General features: G+C 38.3%; 1 protein-coding gene and 1 pseudogene across 2 annotated transcripts; one reads left to right on the top strand and one right to left on the bottom strand.

Moving 5' to 3' along the window:
• Positions 1 to 2,626: 2,626 nt before the first annotated feature.
• Positions 2,627 to 5,620, top strand: LOC121808449 (ELMO domain-containing protein C-like). Of its 2 annotated transcripts, XM_042208950.1 has the most exons (9): positions 2,627 to 2,915; positions 3,001 to 3,103; positions 3,243 to 3,355; positions 3,963 to 4,031; positions 4,237 to 4,352; positions 4,441 to 4,495; positions 4,842 to 4,962; positions 5,152 to 5,294; positions 5,372 to 5,620. In XM_042208950.1, exons 1-9 carry the CDS (start codon positions 2,772 to 2,774, stop codon positions 5,471 to 5,473), a joined length of 966 nt encoding a protein of 321 aa, XP_042064884.1. In that variant the 5' UTR covers positions 2,627 to 2,771; the 3' UTR covers positions 5,474 to 5,620. The 2 variants fall into 2 exon arrangements, with proteins under 2 accessions (XP_042064884.1, XP_042064885.1); XM_042208951.1 differs by lacking the exon at positions 3,963 to 4,031 and having other exon boundaries at positions 2,629 to 2,915.
• A 6,641-nt stretch (positions 5,621 to 12,261) lies between these two features.
• On the bottom strand, positions 12,262 to 19,683 carry LOC121808865 (annotated as a pseudogene).
• Positions 19,684 to 19,898: the final 215 nt, after the last annotated feature.

The raw sequence follows: 19,898 nt of genomic DNA on the forward strand, positions 1-19,898 counted from the left end.
CCGCATGACAGGCGGGAATGCTTACCAGCGTGACGCATAAGGGTTATGCGTCATTAGGGTAAGACGCATAATGCTTATGCGTCTTTAAACGACGCATAACCCTTGTACGTCATTAACCAAAGACGCATAAGAGTTGTGCGTTTCATTAATAACGACGAATAACCCTTGTGCGTCACTCCCCCATTTAGAATAAATCTAATCTTTTTCATTAAAATGGAATTCCATTGGGGGGCTAGAATAAAAATAGAATTGTTTCATGTGTTAGTCTAATGGTATAGGCGGTTAATGCATGATATCCAATGTCTACAGTTCAATTTAACTGTGACATGTCCTTTAATTTCTTTTTGTATGTTTATCCTTTTGTATATTTATCCGTAAAAAAGGAAGAAAATTAGGTTCACATAATTTATTTATGTTAGAATTTTTATGGAATAATCTTTTTAGATAGTTATCCATAGGAAAAGGGAAGAAAATTGGGTTTACCTAATTTATTTTAGGTAGAATGGTTATGGATTAACCCTAAAAGAGAGGAAAACTGAGGAAAGTTGAAATCAATTATATATTGCTACACAAATATTCTTACTAGAAATTTCTTTTGATCAACAAGCCCAGACTTCAAACTTTTCAATCATCTTATATACACACACAAACCTCCAATACACGAGTGCCTTAAAATTAATCGCATGATTGTTGTTTAAGAGTTGTAACTTTTTAATCATCTTATTCTACCTCTTGTAGTAATATGATTTGAGGATACAATCAATAATGTTTCTCTTGTGGCATACTCCTACAGTATTACTTCCTTCATGTCCCCATTTTGGTACATCCATAACAATTAGTTTTATTCTATTCATGGCAATTTTTTATCTCTATATGGTGGATCACATTTTCTACTAACAATATTTCACTATTTTTTCTCTCTACCTCTCTCACATTTCTTATCATATCAATTTGCAATAAACTTGTGGCATTCACAACCTAAGAGTTTTGGCAATGGTCGAAGGATGCATTGAGTTAAATCATCAAGAACATAAACAAAATAAACTCAGAAGACTGTTCATAAGTCCAGATTATGAAGCAAGAAGCCGAATAACATGTCATTAGTCATTACATTTTTGGCTACTCTTACAAGTTATAAACTCATTAAAACAACTTACAAATTGTTTAGAACCTCTTAAACAACTTAGTTTATAAACTCCCTAAAAAGTGAGTTTTATCAACACAACTTATTTTTTCATAATCTTATACGCAATATTCTTTTTTCAAAAATAAGTCCATCTCTTTCTCTCTAACTGACAATTCTATCTCTACCTTATAAGTTCGATTATCCAAACATTTTCACAACCTATAAATTTTTAAGACATGACACTTTATGAATTCTAAAAGCTTATAAACTCTATAAATCAAGACTACTCAAACATACTTTTAGCCAAATTAAAAAAAAAGGAGCGATAGACTAAGATTTTTCATAGATTACCTTTTTTCATAAACATTTTGATCTGGTCATTATTTAGTAAATACAACATGGAGTACTTAAATTGTTTTCATGCGAATCGATGTGTCATCGAGCCAATCAATAGTTCTCAAAGGAACCATCCGATCGTTGACACTTTTAATTGTATAATGGAAATTTAATTTCATATACTACTTTGTATCTAACTAACCCTATTTTTAAAGTGAGGTCAACGCAATCTTGAATTCGTATTAATTGAAGTTGGGAAAACATCTTTGTTTATCTTTTTTTCGCAATACTCCATCTATCCACAAAATATAGGTTCATGTATGGACGTGTTTTTAATGAAAAATTAATGAAGTAAAAAAGAAAACGGGAAAATGGGCAAAGTATGAGAGAGAGAGAGAGGAAAAATAGGTAAAATAGGAGTATGAGATGCAAAACTTTTCATTTTGGAATAAGGGACTATTTTTCGTTGGCACCCTAAAATAAAAAAAAATGAGACTATTTTTCGTAGAATAAGAGAGTACTAGAAGTATTATTTAATAGCAACTTTAAGGAAGAAGGTAAAGAAATTTGAAATTTTTTTAAATACTATATTTATCTCTTCTTAATAAAACTTCTTCTCCAATAAGAATGGTATTTAAGATTGGTGAAGATACCATACCTTCTGTTATTTTGAAGAGGTAAACTTACATCTGCTTCACACTAAACATAAATATGGGGAGTAGTAGTTAATTTTGTACCTTTTTGAATTATTTGCTTGTTTTGAAATTCACTATTCTCTAAGAAAGTATATATACCTTTTTTCAAAAATGAATAAGAATAAGAAATATATATTCTTAGCTCTGATGTATACATATAGTTTTGCAGATACTTGGACGAAAAAATCTGAAAACAGTTAATTTTATAGTATAACTCTTTCGTCCCTTTATCAATTATCATAGTAGTTATTATAGTTTTATATTTAGTCAACAAAATTATATTCCCTTTTATAGTCAATAGAATAAAAAGTAGTAAAATCTTAATCTGACTTTTATATATTACTAATATAAAAATATGAGCCATATAAATTAATAAAATTATAAAATCCATTAATTAAAAAGAAAATATAACATACTAATGTTGGAAGTTTGGCAAAATTAGAGAGAAAAATATGAATTTAGTCAACGGTATTGTAATAAAATATCCATCCTTAATTTGATTCTTCCTTAATTCCAAAGGTAGTAAGCAGAGTCGAATTCGGAAGACATCTTCAAAAACCCTTCAATTGATCGCAGTTTCTCGAGCTTGAACAGGGGCAAACGACGCCGTTTAAATGACTTCCCGTACGCTGAGAAGGCGGCTGTACCATGGCGATATTGATGGCGGAAGACACGATCGTTGTGAGACTTCGGATTTCGATGCATTGAGCGAGCCGTTGCTGGCAGATGGACATTACGATTATAGTAAACACAATGAGGTATTACTTGCTATTTGGTTTTCTCGATCAAAATCGAGTTTTTCAATTGCGTTAGTGCTGATGCTGTTTTTTGAATTAATTGAAGGGGACATCGCTTGTGGATAGTCTGGATGAACAGCGGCGTAAAGAGTATCTGCATTGGACGCTAGTATTCTCCAACGTGATTGCTCAGTGGGCTCAATGGTTAGGTCGGCATTCACTTCAAATTTCGTTGCTTGATTTTGTGATTTTGAGTGTGTTTGTGCTAGTGTGGTTTTAGCTATGGTTTGATTCGTGATGGTGTTTTTTACAAAATTATGTCTTGATTAGTAATTCTTTGTCCATCAGCAAATATTGTTCTTAGTTCTGGGTCTCTACTAGCTCGGATCGTACCATTTATGTCGGGCACTCAGAATGGAGCCAACAACTTGCTTCCGCCGGTTATACTTAGTCCCTTGCAGGTATAAAACAACTTTATCGACCGTCTTTTAGTAGACAAGTTGCTGTCTTATCCTTTCATTTTTTTATTTTTATCGAGATTGTTATTTGGGTAGGCCGTAGGCATAAATTATAGTATTTGCTAGGTAGAAGTAACTGGTTAGGCTGCAGTTTTCTTTACTTTGTCAAATGATTGCTGCTGCTGCTCAAAGTTTATACCAATTGCCCTATATTCGGGAGGCATGTTGACATTAGTTAAATCCATGCTTGTGCAATCTGAATATGATTTGCACTGCTGGAGTAATTCTTAGCCATATAATGATTTTTCTTGTCTTTATATAGACGATCTTGTTATTGTTTTAACCCATTTCTGGGTATGGTCGATAGTGAGGTTTAATTTCTAAACCTAGTAGAGTACTCTTATGCAGTGGATTGAAATAGGCAACTGGTCTGGGGTGAGGAATGTTCTTAATTTTGTATATCTATTAAGTTACATACGAACTACTTTTTCTGTTGGGAGGAATGTTGGTTTTATCTTTTTTGTGTGTTTACTTTTTACTCCATGTCCATCCATATTGTTGGGCATATAAACAAAGATTAGTATCTCGTTCTTGATTTGGTTCATACTAGGAAGCAAGGCTAAAATATCTAAAGCAAAGGCTTTCAGCTCCTTTTGATGGCACTTGTTCAGATCATCAAGTAAGTGTTTGCCTCTTTATATATTTTCACCCCATAAGTTATTTCTACCTGTACTATTCAATGTGATTGTGGTGCTATTTGATTCCCGTCAGTAAATAGAACACGAGTGGTTTGCCGTTATGATTTATGGCAGTGTATTTAGGACATTAGTAATACATGATCCAGTCTGCGATCATGGATCAATGGCTTGATATTCTGTTTGCAGGACGCACTTAGACAACTTTGGAGGCTCGCTTATCCTGATAGACAGGTCCCAGCTCTTAAATCAGAGGCCTGGAAAGATATGGGATGGCAGGGGTCAGACCCTTCAACAGATTTCAGGTGTGTGTGGTGATAAGTGAATGGTTCAATGACATACAATTGTGTGAATTCCTATTTTGATGGAAGCTCATGAACAATGTATATTTAGGGGCGGAGGCTTTATATCATTGGAGAATTTGATCTTCTTTGCCAAGACATATCCGGTTCGTATTTTCCTTTGACACGAATTTTAATAGGCTATTCCTTTTGTTTAATTTTTTTTATACTTGTTATTATCACTAGATCTTAAAAGAACATGTTCTAGTTTAAAGATTAGATATGCAATAGGTGGAATTATGGTGGAAACTTGCTTTATATTTCCATCTCTGCTCTCTTCAGGAAAAAATTGAAGGGTATTAATCTTTCTATATGTTTAGTGTATGTTTATGCTTCATGCTACAAAAGTTATGATGAAGTCAGTTTTATACTCTCCAGAAAGCTATTTCCCTTGGTGTTCATGCATAGTAAATGTAGTCTGTAAGAGTCCTTATGTGTCACTGCTCATAACAGGAAGCGTTTCAAAACCTGTTGTACAAGAGAGATGGAGACAGGTCAGAGTGGGAGTATCCGTTCGCTGTGGCTGGCATCAATATTTCATTTATGCTTGTTCAAATGTTAGATCTACAATCAGGTGCTTATGGATTCTGTAATGTTTATTACTACTATCTATCTATCTACAATCTCCATCAATCTTGACTGGTTTGTTAGATGTATCTAATATCTATTCAACTAGATTTTACAGCAAGCCTTCATCATCTGCAAATGAGCATTAATAATTGTTTGGAGTTGCAATTTAACCAAGCACGGAATATTTCTACAGGCAATCCTAGCAAGTTGGCTGGGAAGCGCTTTCTGCAAATGCTCAGCTACGATGATATGGCCTTCGACGACCTCTTTTGTGTCGCTTTCAAGATGCTGGACGTGCAGTGGGTTGCGAAGCGAGCCTCATATATGGAATTCAACGTAATAACAAATCTATCCAGCTCGACTATTTCTCACAGCCTTCATCAGTTGTTGATCCTACATATTTTTGTACGCAGGAAGTTCTAAAATCTATGAGATCACAACTAGAGCGGGAGATGGCGCTGGAAGATGTATCGAGCGTGAAGGATTTGCCAGCATATAATCTACTGAGAATATAATCGCATGCACATCATTTTCTTTTGACTTGTGTTTACAAATATGTCATCAACTGAATCGCAAGATACTAGTCTTTCTATGCAGAAATGTTGTATATTTCATTTGTATAATTTCATTTTATAACTACCACAAAGAGAGTAGCAAACAAATCTTCTACTATCTCAGTCAACATTCATTGTGTGAATCATTAAAAGGCCATCTTAGAGCATCCCTATTCGTGCTCTTACCAACGAGCACGGATGTGGGTCCGGACCCACTTTTATTACTTTTTTACTCGCTCTTAGGCAAGAGCACAACACCCACATCCGTGCTCTTCCGCAAGGACAAACTCAAGGGTCCCACCATTCTATTATTCAATTTAAATAAAAACATTTCCACAAAATTAAAATGGATTAAAAATATCTGGAATAATATTATAAATTACAAAAAAATGAAAAATTACATAACTAAAATTCTAAAAATGAAAAATTACATAATTAAAATCCTAAAAATTAAAAATTACATAATTAAACTCCTAAAAAATAAAAATTACATAATTAAATGCTAAAATACCCCTGTGGAAGACTATTCATCCAGCTCTACCCCCAATGTTCTTTGTAGACCCCGTATCATTGCCACATGTGATCGAAGTTGCTCGGGGGTCATATTTGACCTATCGGCCAAATTGAGTTGGGCCAAAACCCCCCACAACGAGTTGGTGGTAAACATGCCCACGGTTCACGAACCGGCGGTTCCGGTTCGGTCGATGGCGGAACCGGAACCGAACCGTGAGGCTATTTCACGGTTCCGGTTCCGGTTCGGAACCGCCGGTTTTCCGGCGGTTTTGGCGGTTCCGGTTTTTGAACCGGCGGTTTCGCCGGTTCAATTATTATTATTATTTTTTTAAATTTGAAATTTGGCTTTATACAATAAATCGGAACAAGACAATGCATAATTCAAGCACAAATAAGACGAATAAGGAGAAAATGAAATAAATTTTATTGATTTTGAGTTGTAACGGACAACGATACATTACAATTTACAATACATAAGTATACAATACAACAACATACAACAATATAATATAATTTACAAGTGTCGTCGCCTCGTGGGACTCGGAAGGTAAATAAAAAAAAAACATGAAATGGGGGGGAAAAAGGAAAAATTGAAAAGGGCTTGGGATCAACTTAAACTTTCAAAGTTAAACTTTTCAAATTTAAGTTGAGTTGCCTACGTATCCACAATTTTATTGAGGAATCAAAGCCCACGTAGTTCTCTTATCTTAGGATCAACCATTTTTTCTTGCAAAATGTTGCCCATTTTCTAAGCAAACACATATCAGCACGCCATATACACATTGCTGCATTTCTAATAGGGGCAATTTGATCTTCCAAAGCAATCAATGCATCTCGAACACACATAGTCAGAATATTATTCAAGCATGGAAAAAATTAGCACTAATAGATAGTTTGTTCTGATTTTTTCCATGATAGATGCTTGAATAATGTTCTGACTATGTGTGTTCGAGATGCATTGATTGCTTTGGAAGATCAAATTGCCCCTATTAGAAATGCAGCAATGTGTATATGGCGTGCTGATATGTGTTTGCTTAGAAAATGGGCAACATTTTGCATGAAAAAATGGTTGATTCCGAGAAGAATTGTACTTGAAGATCATTAAAATATATTCCTCATTTGATAAATATCTTATTGGTAAAAAAATGGGTATCTTTGAGGCAGATGGTACTGGAACACAAATTTATATATGGAATCTGGATGATACTTCAAGATCATATATAAATTTGTGTTCCAGTACCATTTGCCCCAAAGATATCCACTTTTTCACCAATAAGATACTTATCAAATGAGGAATATATTTTAATGATCTTCAAGTACAACTTAGCCGCAACAACGATACATTACAATTACAAATAAAAAAACATGAAATGGGGGGAAAAAAAATAATTGAAAAGGGCTTGAGCTCAACTTAAACTTTCGAAGTTAAACTTTTCAAATTTAAGTTGAGGTGCCTACGTATCCACAATTTTATTGAGGAATCAAAGCCCACGTAGTTCTCTTACCTTGCTTACCTTTTTGGTCGGCTGTGCTCGCCGTTCACCGCCCCCCGTCGACTCATTGCTAATGTTGAGTGCCCTCGCTTCTGACCTCGTCATCGCCATCGGAAGAAAATTCTTCACCATCACTCTCTACACGGAAGTCGAAATCTGGCTCTTGTGCTCTCATGTCCGCCTTTGCCCAATCATCAAGTAACATAGTGGCTTCCATGTTCTTGGCGGAGAGATTGCTCCTTTTGTCGTCTAGGACACAACTGCCGACACTAAAAGCTTGTTCAACGGCGACGGTGGAAGCGGGAACGGCGAATATCTCCTTAGCCATGATGGAGAGTATCGGAAACTCTTTGTCATGTGTTCCCCACCAATTTAGGACGTCAATTTGTTGAGTAGGAGGACCTGCATCTTGAAAAATAGAGCGCGATTCCAAATATATATCTAATTCACTAGTCGTTCTAGTCCTATTGGTTGTAGTACCGTATAGATCTTGCAATTGTGATACTACGTCGGGATCAATCATGATATTGGTAAAATCCCCTCCACCAAAATCAAATGTAGACGGACTAGGAGGAGCACGTACCTGGTGAGCGGTGTTATACCGCATTTCATATTCCGCGTAGAGAGAACGAAGTGCACTATCTAACCTTAGTTTGATTTCATCAACATCCGGAATACTTAGTTCGAAGCATTCTCCTCTTGTCAAGCCCATTTCGCGGAGTTGAGAAAAATCCAAAGCGTGCAAACAACCATAGTACATGTCTAAAATTTTATAAACACCATGCAACTTCCACTTTGGATCCAAGCATTTTGCAATCAAAAACACATTTGGAATACGTGAAAAATATTTTAACCATTTTTCAACCATGTAAAACAAAATAGCCTTCAACTCAATGAATTGAGTATTTTTCACACAAGTTTTAAAACCAATTGCCACATACATGCAATGCTCCAAAACGCGCACAGAAGTAGGATAATAAACACCGGATAACTCAACAGTGGCATTTTTGAAAGCGCGGAATAATCGAAATAAATCCATGCTGTGGTCCCAACAAGCGGGTATCAAAATCAAATCAGAAGGAACATGAGGACAACTTCTAAAAAAATCACATAAATACTCAATGTGGTTCAGAGTCGACTCCAACATATCATATGTCGAGTTCCAACGAGTTGAAACATCCAAACGAAAGTTGGTGTACCTGTATTGCTTACCATGACAATATCTCTTCCAAGCTCTACCAATAGGAGCTTTGTTATGAATCAACTTCACAGCAGTTCTAATAGGATCAACATACTTTTGCCACAAATCGATCGCATCTTGAACACACAAATTCAAAATATGGGCAATACATCGCACATGAAAATATTTACCATCAATAACAGGAGAACATGCACTGATTAGTTCATCTATGCTAGCAGTGTTAGCGCTAGCATTGTCAAAACCAATTGAAAAAATTTTATTGATCAATTGAAATTCATTCAAAACTTGAATGATCAATTGAGCAATTGCTTGTGCAGTGTGTGGTGCGGGAAATTCCCGAAATGCAATCAAACGTTTGTTTAAAGTCCAACTGTGATCAACGAAATGCACAGTGATGCCCATATACAAATTTTTACAAAAACAATCAGTCCACACATCAGAACAAATAGAAACTTTATGCCCTAAGTTAATAATAAATGTACCTAATTGCGCCTTCTTTTCCATGCATTGTCGAACAACGGCCCGAGTCATTGAAGTTCGACTCAATTTTCTTGCAGCGGCATTATAAACTTGCCACATACTCGACTCAAAATCATCGTTATCAAAAGCATTGAATGGAAAATGTTTCATAACGGCAAATCTAGACATCACATTAAGAGCATTTTTGTGATCATATTTCAAAAGAGTATTGCTACACGTACCTGATGTTTGGGATGAACCCGTCCCACTCCCGGTCCCGACTCCAGGTTGAAAGTTGAGTTGAGTTTGGGTTGGAGCGATACCAAACTCGACCGGATGCGCTTTCTCCATGTGACGGGTAAATGTACCGTATCCTCCACCCCTTCGGAATGTGTATACGTTTTCGCAATAGTTGCAATACACATTATAAGTGTTAGGATCGTTACTATCTTGTACCTTCTTGAAATGTTTCACCATGATGTTGGAGGTTAAAGACCTTTCAGCTGGTCTAGGAGGTTGAGGAGGTTGTCCACGACCACGCCGACTCCTTGGTGGTGGTGGGGGTGGCATTTCTTGAACCTCTTCTACCTCCTCCCCCTCCTCCTCCTCGTCATCATCATCATCATCTTCATCAACATTCACAGGGGTTGGACTTTGTTGGGAATAGGCACCGCGACCGGGAGCACCACTACCGGTACCAACATAAGCATCGCCTTGGTATTGAGAGCGAGAAAGAGCAATAGCATGTGCCACATCTTGCTCTTCTCGAGCCTACAAAATAATATTTGTATTGTAAATACAAAATAAAATTATGAACAATAATGTAATGTAATTCAAAATTAATTAAATTAGTAGATAATAAATATTAACCTGCCACTCATCCATGTTCATTTGAGAAATTTCATCAATAACGGATCTCCGAGATGGCCTCTTGGCCTTTCCCTTTCCCTTATCAACACGACCTTCTCGGGATGAAGACATATTGCTATGTAGAAATGTAGAAATATGGAATAATATTTTTTTTTGTTTTAGCAATTGAGAAAGGAAGACAACTTATAGAACTACGGGAACAAGTATAAGTGTATAACAATGCGTAATAAGAGTAGCACTTGCGTAATTAAATGGAAGCACAATAGCACAAATGAGAAATTGGAGACAAAGAGAGAGAATTGGGAGATTGAAGAGAGAAACTCTTATTAACACAAGAGTGGGGTGAATGTAAATGAAGATAGAGGGGGGTATTTATAGATAAAAATGGGGGGGGGGGGAAATGGAAGAATTCGAATTTGAAATTTGAAAAAAAAAAATTTGAAAAATCGGCAAAACCGGCGGTTTTTGGCGGAAAACCGCCGGAACCGCCGGTTTCCGGGCAAAACCGCCGGTTCGGTCAACGAAACCGTCTGCAAAAGCTGCGTCATGTCGCCTCGTTTCTCGCGCCGCAACCGGAACCCCCTGAACCGGCGGTTAACCACCGGTTTTCACGGTTAACCGCTGGTTAACCGGCGTTTCACGACCGAAAAACCGCCGGAACCGGCCGGTTTTTCAGCTAAACGCGCCTTGAACCGGCGGTTCAGCCGGTTAACCGCCGGTTCCGAACCGTCCGGAACCGCCGGTTCGGTGACGGTTCCGGTTCGAAATATCTTGAACCGGAACCGGACCGCGACCCGAATTCCGACGGTTCCGGTTCGGGAAAAAGGCCACGGTTCCGGTTCGAAACCGCCGGTTCCGGTTCGGCGGTTAACCGCCGGAACCGGAACCGGTGGGCATGTCTAGTTGGTGGGGGGTTGAGGTGGCACAAAGGGAGCGGGAGCGGGGGCGGATGGAGTCGCGGTGCGACGGCGGTTGTCCGTCGACTTCTTCCTTTCTTGCGGCCGGCGTTGGGAACTACTCGGGCCGGCATCGGGGCTACCCAAGTTAGCTCCGGCGAACTGGGTGGACACCTCATCGGAGCCGGCGTCGGATAGGGATACCGACCTCGACCGTTTGCCGGAGGAGCTAGAGGAGGATGCTACGCCTCCCCTATACTTCGGATGCCCATGCACCTCCTGCCAAACATTGAGGTACTTGAACGGTTTGTAGTATTGGGATTGGTAGGTCGCCAACGCGGCACTGATGATGTCGACCTCGCTTCGGCCGCTCCCCGCCGACCGCTCTTCCTGGAGGTAATACCCCTGGAACTTTTGGATTTCTTCGTTTGCTCTGTATATGGCATTGCGTGCACCCTACTCTCGTTGCGCTCGATTGTTCTAGCTGGCCGATTTTCATTGTACCAACGACAGATGCGCCACCAAAAATGGTCCTCGGATTGGTTCGTGCCAATCTCCGAATCTTCGGAGATAGACAAAAAAACTTTGAATAATTGCTCCACCTCCCCATAGTGTACGGGGTGCGGACACCACGAGTAGGAAGAGTAGGAGTTTGAGTGCCGCCGCTCCTTCCCGCTCTAGGTACGGGTGGTTCGGGTGCCCACCCGTATTGCCCATCGGGGGCATCTTGGTCGTCGACCGGGTAAGGTCGGTAGCCACCCGGAGCTTGCGAACTTTGGGTTTGAGGAGGGGCCAAAAATTCCGTTTCCGGACTAGGAAATGGTTGTGAACCGAACCATTTGTGATTCCAACCGTGGGAGCCGGACATTTTTTTGTTAAGAGTGAAAGAAAGATTGAGAATTGTAAGAATGGAAATGAGAGAATTTAGATGAAAATTGTAGTGTGGTGTGAAATTTTTTGTGTGGAAGTGGGTGTATTTATAGATGAAAATGTGTATTTTTGGGGAAAAAATTGAAAAATAAATTAAAAGTGTGGAGAAAACGGATATAATTTTTTGGGAAGTGGGAAAATATATATTTTTATTTTTAATCGGATTTTTTTAATTAAAATCTGATTTTTTTTTAAAAACAAAAAATTAAATTCCAACGGATTTGCCGTTGGCCAAACAGGAGCCGCCACGTCAGCTGCTCGCTGGCACGGACGTGCTCTTAGCTAAGAGCAGCGCCGCGCTAGTGGCGAGCAGCGTTCCACCGCACCGCTGGTACGGACGGACGGACGCCGTCTTTCTAGTGGATGCTCTTAAATAGATGTGATATATTAGTAGTTTTGAAAGAGAAAATCAAATACAAGCATTGAGGTGTTGATTTCCTTCTCCAGATTTGAGGTGCCATCTGAAGCTATCAAAACCTGCACAACAATAATATTGAGATATAATGAAATTGAGAATAATTTTGTAATTATTTATTGAATTTACCTGTTCATCCCATTCTGTTTTCCAAGTCATGTAACTTAGTGCAAGAGTTTGAGTCACAACTCCATCATCCCAATCCATATCCCCTGCAAGTGCCATTCTCATATATTTTTAAGTTGAAAAGTGAAATTTGTTTATCAAATGTGACATTTTTAAGTTGATCATTTTTGGGATGTACCTTTGCTTGGAGTTGAACCACATATCCAAGCACAGCTCCAACAGGAATCCAATGGCATAAAAACAAACGAGCTAATAATCGCGACTTTGCTCTGCAGCCCTGCTCCAACCGCAACTCCTGGGACCGCAACTCCTGGGGTTCAAACCATCCCACATCGGGAAATTAGAAAATGTGCAAGCAATACTATATAAGTGCAACCTCTAGTCCATTAAAATGAGGCCATTTTGAAAGTGTCCCAAAAATAATACTGTGGAGTTCGGGTGTGCATCGGCCTAACAAACAAAAATCCGTCAACAGACTGGAAAAATGAGGAACGGAAACCTGAGAGGACGGGATATATGGCATTGAGCAAGAGGGAGAAGGAAAGCAAAAGAGATAGGTCGGCGACCGCCACGACAACATCCTCGTCCCCGGTAAACAAGTAGCCCAGTTTGCTGCCACAAATCAAACAGAGGATCCAGAAAACCGCCCCTATCACCGCTGATGTGGCCATCACCACCTTGATCGAGAGCCTCGTGGCCGCTGCATCGCCAGCTCGTTCGCCACCCTCACACTTCCCAGCAACCGATAATCAGACGGAATATTTATTTGCAAGACCAACATGAATATGCATACTTACATAGCAGCACCCATCATGCCCATGCTGATCATGAACTCCAACCCGCTCACATTCAGGCTGTAATTTGTTACTATAGTTATAATTTGTGATGATTGAAAAAGAGAGATTTTATCATAGTTATTACCATATAGAGAATGCAGAGATTGAAACTTGTGCGTTTTTCATGTAGCCTGCTAGCAACACCAGAATGGCATAGTACCATAACTCCAAACTGTGCAAAATCATAACGCCAATGCCAATTTTTTTAGTTTATAAAAAAATACATAGTTGAGAAGGGGTGCGTCATATTGCTAACTTTGTTAACTCATCAACACAGTGTATTAAAAATGTCAACATGAAAATATTAAAATATCAACACATAATGTCAGCACAATATATTGAGATGTCAACAAAATTATGTGTTGACATATTACTGTCATCGTGTTGATATTTTTAATATACTGCATTGATGAGTTAGCAAAGTTAGCAATTGATCACACCCCTAGTTGAGAAATTGTTAAAATGTAGTTGATTGATTTATCTCTTGTTCGGTTGGTTTGTTTTCAAAAGCTCGGCCCGTGACAATATATCTTGGTCCGCCTCTATAATACCAAAATTAGACTTGTAGTATCTCATTATTAATCATTTCATTTTCATCCATATGACTAATTTAATCCTTGGTAAATTCCATATTATATCTTGCTATTATCTTGTGTAACGAACCGAACAGAGCATGTTTCGCATACCAAAGCATTACACTAGAGGAAACAGAGAGCTTGACGGCAGGAATAATGTCATGAAAAGCAACCATGGTGAATCCTGTCCAAGGATGGTGACACCACCCTCCAAATATGTAAACGAACTCCCCCACAATGACCAGCCACGACGACACACAGAGCGCGCACATTGCCCCGGCCACCCCCAAGTCCATGACGGTGACCAAGAGCCAAGACAAGGGGACGTGGACGGCCAGCTGGGCCGCGGAGAGCCACGCCACCACCGTGTTCTTCTGCTGCGCCTGCAGGTACATCTGCATGGTGAGGGCGAAGACGGTGCTGTACACGAAGGGGATGAACCACATGGAGATGTACCCCGCTGAAGCAGCAATGGCCTCGTCCTCCCCCAATGCCAGGAATATAGGCGTCGCGAAGACGAAGAGGGGGAGGAGCATGTTGGATATGGGAATCAATAATAGTGCTACGGCACTTTTATATTTGGAGAGTAAATATGATATGGATATATTTCACTAAATAGTGAATATGATCTTTTATTAATTTATTTAAAATGGTAGAGATTACAATGATATTTATAGATACATATATGACTCTTTATGAATGTATATGACTCTTCATGAAGGTATATGACTCTTCATCAAGATTCATAACTGCAAATTACTTTTTCAACACCTCCTCTTAATTTGCCATCTTGAGCATATCACGAGACTTCTCAAATTTCTCCACTGGAACTGCTTTAGTGAGGAAATCTGCAAGCTGCTCTTTTGTTCCAACAAATTCCAAACTGATTTCTTCTTTATTCACCATATCTCGGATGAAATGATGACGCAACTCAATATGCTTTGATCTTGAATGGAACACAGGATTTTTCGTCATTGCTATTGCTGACATATTGTCACAGTAGATTGTTGTAGCTTCTTTCTGACCTTGCTGCAAATCTTCTAGTAACCGTCTCAACCAAATACCTTCACAAGTAGCATCTGAAGCGGCTATGTACTCGGCTTCGGCAGATGATAATGCCACTGTCTTTTGCTTCTTTGAGCTCCATGAAACTATATTAGTTCCAAGAGAAAATAAGTAGCCCGAAGTGCTCTTTCGGTCATCCAAAGAACCTCCCCAGTCATTGTCTGTATAGCCAATCAGTTTCAAATCAATTTCTTTCACATATATGATGCCCATCCTCTTTGTTCCTTGCAAATATCTTATTATCCTTTTGGCTGCTGCAAAATGAAGTTTAGTTGGTTCATTTAAAAATCTTGAGAGCATACCCACAACTTGGACAATATCCTGCCTCGTGTTGGTGAGGTAGATAAGCGAACCAACAAGACTTCTGAAGAGTTGTGCATCAACTTTTTCAGACACATCATCTTTCTTCAATTTATCATTCGTTGCCATCGGTGAGAAAACTGGATTACAGTTCTCCATATGAAATTTCTTCAAGAGATCTTCAATGTACTTTTCTTGTGATATGACTATTTCTCCTCCAGATTGCTTCACTTGGATTCCAAGAAAATACTTCATGATTCCCAAATCCGTCATTTCAAATTCCTTCATCATTCTTTTCTTGAAATCTGCTATCATCTGCATGTTAGTACCCATATAGATAAGATCATCTACATAGATGCAAACAATCATGATATCATGATTTTCTTTCTTCACATATAAAGAAGGCTCATTGGGACTTTGATGAAAATGTTCTTTGAGAAAGTATCCATCAATTTTGCTATTCCAAGCTCTTGGGGCTTGTTTAAGCCCATATAGAGCTTTCTTCAACCTGTACACCTTTGTTTCTTCTCCTTCAACACAAAAACCTTGAGGTTGTTCAACAAACACCTCTTCCTCTAGTTCTCCATTTAGAAAAGCCGACTTAACATCGAGTTGAAATACATGAAGCTTGAGTTGTGCTGCAAGTGCAAGTACAACACGAATAGTTTCCATTCTCACAACTGGTGCAAAAGTTTCTGTGAAGTCAATTCCCGGTTGTTGCGAGTACCCCTTCGCAACTAGTCTAGCTTTATGCTTTTGAATGCTCCATTTTCTTGATATTTTGTTTTATAGATCCATTTCAATCCAATGACATCTTTATGCCTTGGTCTATCGACCAGCTCCCAAGTGTTGTTCTTTTCTATCATGGCAATTTCTTCCTCCATAGCTTTTCTCCAAATATCTTCGCAATTAGCAACTTCAAATTTTCAGGCTCACTAGTATAAAGAGCAAATTCCGATACCTCATATATTTCTCGTAATGAACGAGTCTTTCTTATTAGAGATTCTGAACTTGAATCTGCAATATGATCAGGAGGAATTTGTAGAGTAGGATTTGGACTTTGAGGTGGAGGAACGCCATGCTCTGTTTCATCTTCTACATTTGATGATTCATAAAAATCATTTTGAGATAGATGCTCGGCTGATTTCCCTTCCCAGTTCCATAATGTTGTTTCATCAAAGATAACATCTCTTGCAACCACGAGCTTTTGAATGATTGGATGGTAGAGACGATAGCCTTTTGACTCTTCACTGTAACCGACAAAAATCAGTTTCTCACTTTTCTCATCAAATTTATCTCTATTTGGAGTAGAGATATGGGAGTATGCAATGCTCCCAAAAATCTTCAAGTGATCGACAACAGGCTTTTTCTTGTGCCAAGCTTCAAATGGTGTTTGGTTCAAAACAGCTTTTGTAGGACATAAGTTCAGAATGTAGATAGCTGTATGAATAGCTTCAGCCCAAAAAATCTTTGGTAGTTTTTTTCAATCATCATGCTTCTGGCCATTTCGACGATTGTGCGATTCTTTCGCTCGACCACTCCATTTTGTTGGGGACTCCTCCGAATAGTGAGCTGCCTGTGAATACCATTATTCTTGCAATAATCCATGAATGGTGTGAATATAAACTCACCTCCACGATCAGTTAGGAGTGTCTTTATTTGATGATTGACTTGCTTTTCTACAAGGATTTTGAACTTGAGGAATGCAGAGAATGCCTCGGATTTTTCATTTAGAAAATGGATCCACATCATCCTTGTGAAATCATCAACAAATAAAATAAAGTACCTTTTTCCTCCGAGAGAAAGTGTTCTTGAAGGACCCCAAATGTCTGCATGAATGAGTTCCAAGGGTTGCTTAGCTCTCCATGAAGTTTTCGGGAATGGGAATCGATGCATTTTCCCATAGATACATCCTTCACATACTTGAGTTTTTGATTCAATCTCGGGAAGGCCAATCACCATATTATTTTTCTTTAGAAGTTGCAATCCGTTCCAATTGAGATGTCCATATCTCAAATGCCATATTTGAGATTGATCAACGCTTTCTCCAGCAAGAGCCACCTTTTCTTCTAATGGCATGATTAAGGGAAACACCCTGTTTGAACTCATTGGCACGGTAATAATAGAGGAACTGGTTTTATTATCAAATATGTTGCATTCTCCATCTTCAAACACGACGGAATAACCTCTTTGTGTAAGTTGTCCGACACTTAGAAGGTTGCTTGTTAAATTTGGAACATAAAGCACATTGCTTATAAATTTTTTGTTACCTCCTTTGGTGTGAACAATAATGGTTCCCTTTCCTTCGCAACGATGGATTTTCCCATCACCAAGCCTTACTTCCGAGGTGAAATCTTGATCGAGTTCGACAAAGATTTTTCTATTCCCTGTCATGTGACTGCTACATCCGCGGTCCATGTACCATTTCTCTTGTGATTGATGTTGGGAAATCATACAAGAGAAGAGTTGTTCACCTTCATCTTTTGAAAAATGTACTTCATTTGTCTTCCCTTCTTTCTTTTGATGGTAGCAATCTCTGTTAGAATGATTTGGATTTCTGCATTTTTTGCACTTAAAATAACACTCATTTGTGTTATGATTAGTCTTTTTGCAAATTTTGCAATAAAGACTAGAATACCTAGATTGATCTCCTCCTCTTCCTTGGAATGATCCACCCTTATTTTGAGATATATGCTTTGATATGTGTCCTTTGAAAGAATTTCCTCTGCTTTGTCGTTGTTTTTGGTTCGAGAAATTCATCGACCCAAATGCTTGCTCTAGAGGATGATTTGAAAACCTTCCAATTCTTTCTTCATGCACTTGAAGAGAGCATGTGAGATCATGTAGAGTATATGTTGATAAATCCTTAGACTCTTTGATAGCGGCAACAATGTAATCATATTTTGGTGGAAGACTTCGAAGGACTTTCTGAACAATTTTCTTTCCTTCAATTATTTCTCCAAGACTTTTAATTTGATTCACGATCTCTGCAACTCGATTAAGATAGATTTGCATGGTTTCGCCATCTTTTTTTGATAAATTATCAAACTCTCTCCAAAGAGATTGTAGTTTGATAGAAGTTACTTTGTCATTGCCGTGAAATCCTTCCTTCAATATATACCAGGCCTCTTTGGATCGTTTGACACCATGGATTCTTGGATATATAGATTTGCTTAGCCCTTGTTGAATGAATCTCAATGCACTTGCATCTTTCTTCACATTTTTCTTAAAGTCATTTTGTTGATTTTGACTCCATGCTTCTGTATCAGTTTGTTGTTGTGGTGGTTCTGAAAATCCATCTTCCACAACATCCCATAGATCTTGAGATAAAAATATAGTCTCCATTTGATTACTCCAGTAGTTGAAGTGCTCTCCTTCGAATATCGGAACTTGATTTGGGGTATAAGAAAACATGGAATTGCTTGATGCCATGTTTAATAATAAGGCTCTTGATACTACTTTGTTGGATATGGGAATCAATAATAGTGCTACGGCACTTTTATATTTGGAGAGTAAATATGATATGGATATATTTCACTAAATAGTGAATATGATCTTTTATTAATTTATTTAAAATGGTAGAGATAATAATGATATTTATAGATACATATATGACTCTTCATGAATGTATATGACTCTTCATGAAGGTATATGACTCTTCATCAAGATTCATAACTGCAAATTACTTTTTCAACAGAGCAGGGTTAGGCTGACCAAATCCACCAGCCACGAACGTTGCAGGAAGATCCCCATCATGTGATGCTGCTTCGCGCCATAGGCTTGCCCGCACAGGGTTTCAGTTGCGCTCGACATCTCAATCTTTGATCAGACAGAAATATATATAAGTGTTGACCAACTCCAATTAGTCCAAAAAAGTGCATAGATCAAATTCAACACAATGTCTAGTATGAAAAAACTTGTACTACTATCGATCAAAACCTATAAACTCCACTATTGTATTAATTAGATCTTCAATCAAACCAGAAGTATATAAGTGTTGTCCAACCCCAATTAGTCCAAAAGGTGCAGAAACATAGTGCAATCAAATTCGACACAATGTCTTAGTATGAAAAAACTTGTACTATCAATCAAAACCTATATACTAATGGACTGTTTGGTTTACAAGATTAAAATATATATTGTGTTTGGTTCATGAGATTGAATCTCACAACTCAATCCTATATTACATCTCATGATTATTTTATCTAACAAACCGAACAGTATTGATTAGAATTTTGATTACCACTATTCCGTTGACGAATCGGACAATGAGGGTTTGGAAAAGAGCATAAGCGGCAAGATGGGTAGAGTTGATGTCTCCGATGAAAGATTGAGTGACAACAATGGTGCCAAATGAAGTAACTCTTGAGATGATGCTAGGCAATGCCACTCGCCATATTTTCTTTGATTCTTGATAGAGTTTTTCCTTCAACTCAACGTGAACTGATTGTGGCGTTGGATTGAGCAGATTTTCTTGCATGCATTCATCCATGGGGGAGGATAGAGACTAGTTATGGTGATTGAAAGCGTTTTTTTGGTATAAGATCACTACAAGAATAACTTAGATGCAAATTAAGAATAAAAGATAAGAAAGCACCGATAACTTTAAACGCCACTGAGCCAAAAGTGGATGGACATGGTGGACTTCGCTAATTTATTCCTGTAATAATGGAGTGCTCATTTCAGTTGGAAGAAGCTCGGCTAGAA

The sequence above is a fragment of the Salvia splendens genome, chromosome 6 (genome assembly GCF_004379255.2).
Source record: "Salvia splendens isolate huo1 chromosome 6, SspV2, whole genome shotgun sequence".
Taxonomy (NCBI): Eukaryota; Viridiplantae; Streptophyta; class Magnoliopsida; order Lamiales; family Lamiaceae; genus Salvia; species Salvia splendens.

Coding starts and splice junctions, on each gene's coding strand:
- LOC121808449 (XM_042208950.1), top strand. CDS start 2,772: ATGACTTCCCGTACGCTGAGAAGGCGGCTGTACCATGGCGATATTGAT. Junction 4,032..4,236: donor GCACTTGTTCAGATCATCAA/GTAAGTGTTTGC, acceptor TTCTGTTTGCAG/GACGCACTTAGACAACTTTG. Junction 4,496..4,841: donor TCTTTGCCAAGACATATCCG/GTTCGTATTTTC, acceptor TGCTCATAACAG/GAAGCGTTTCAAAACCTGTT.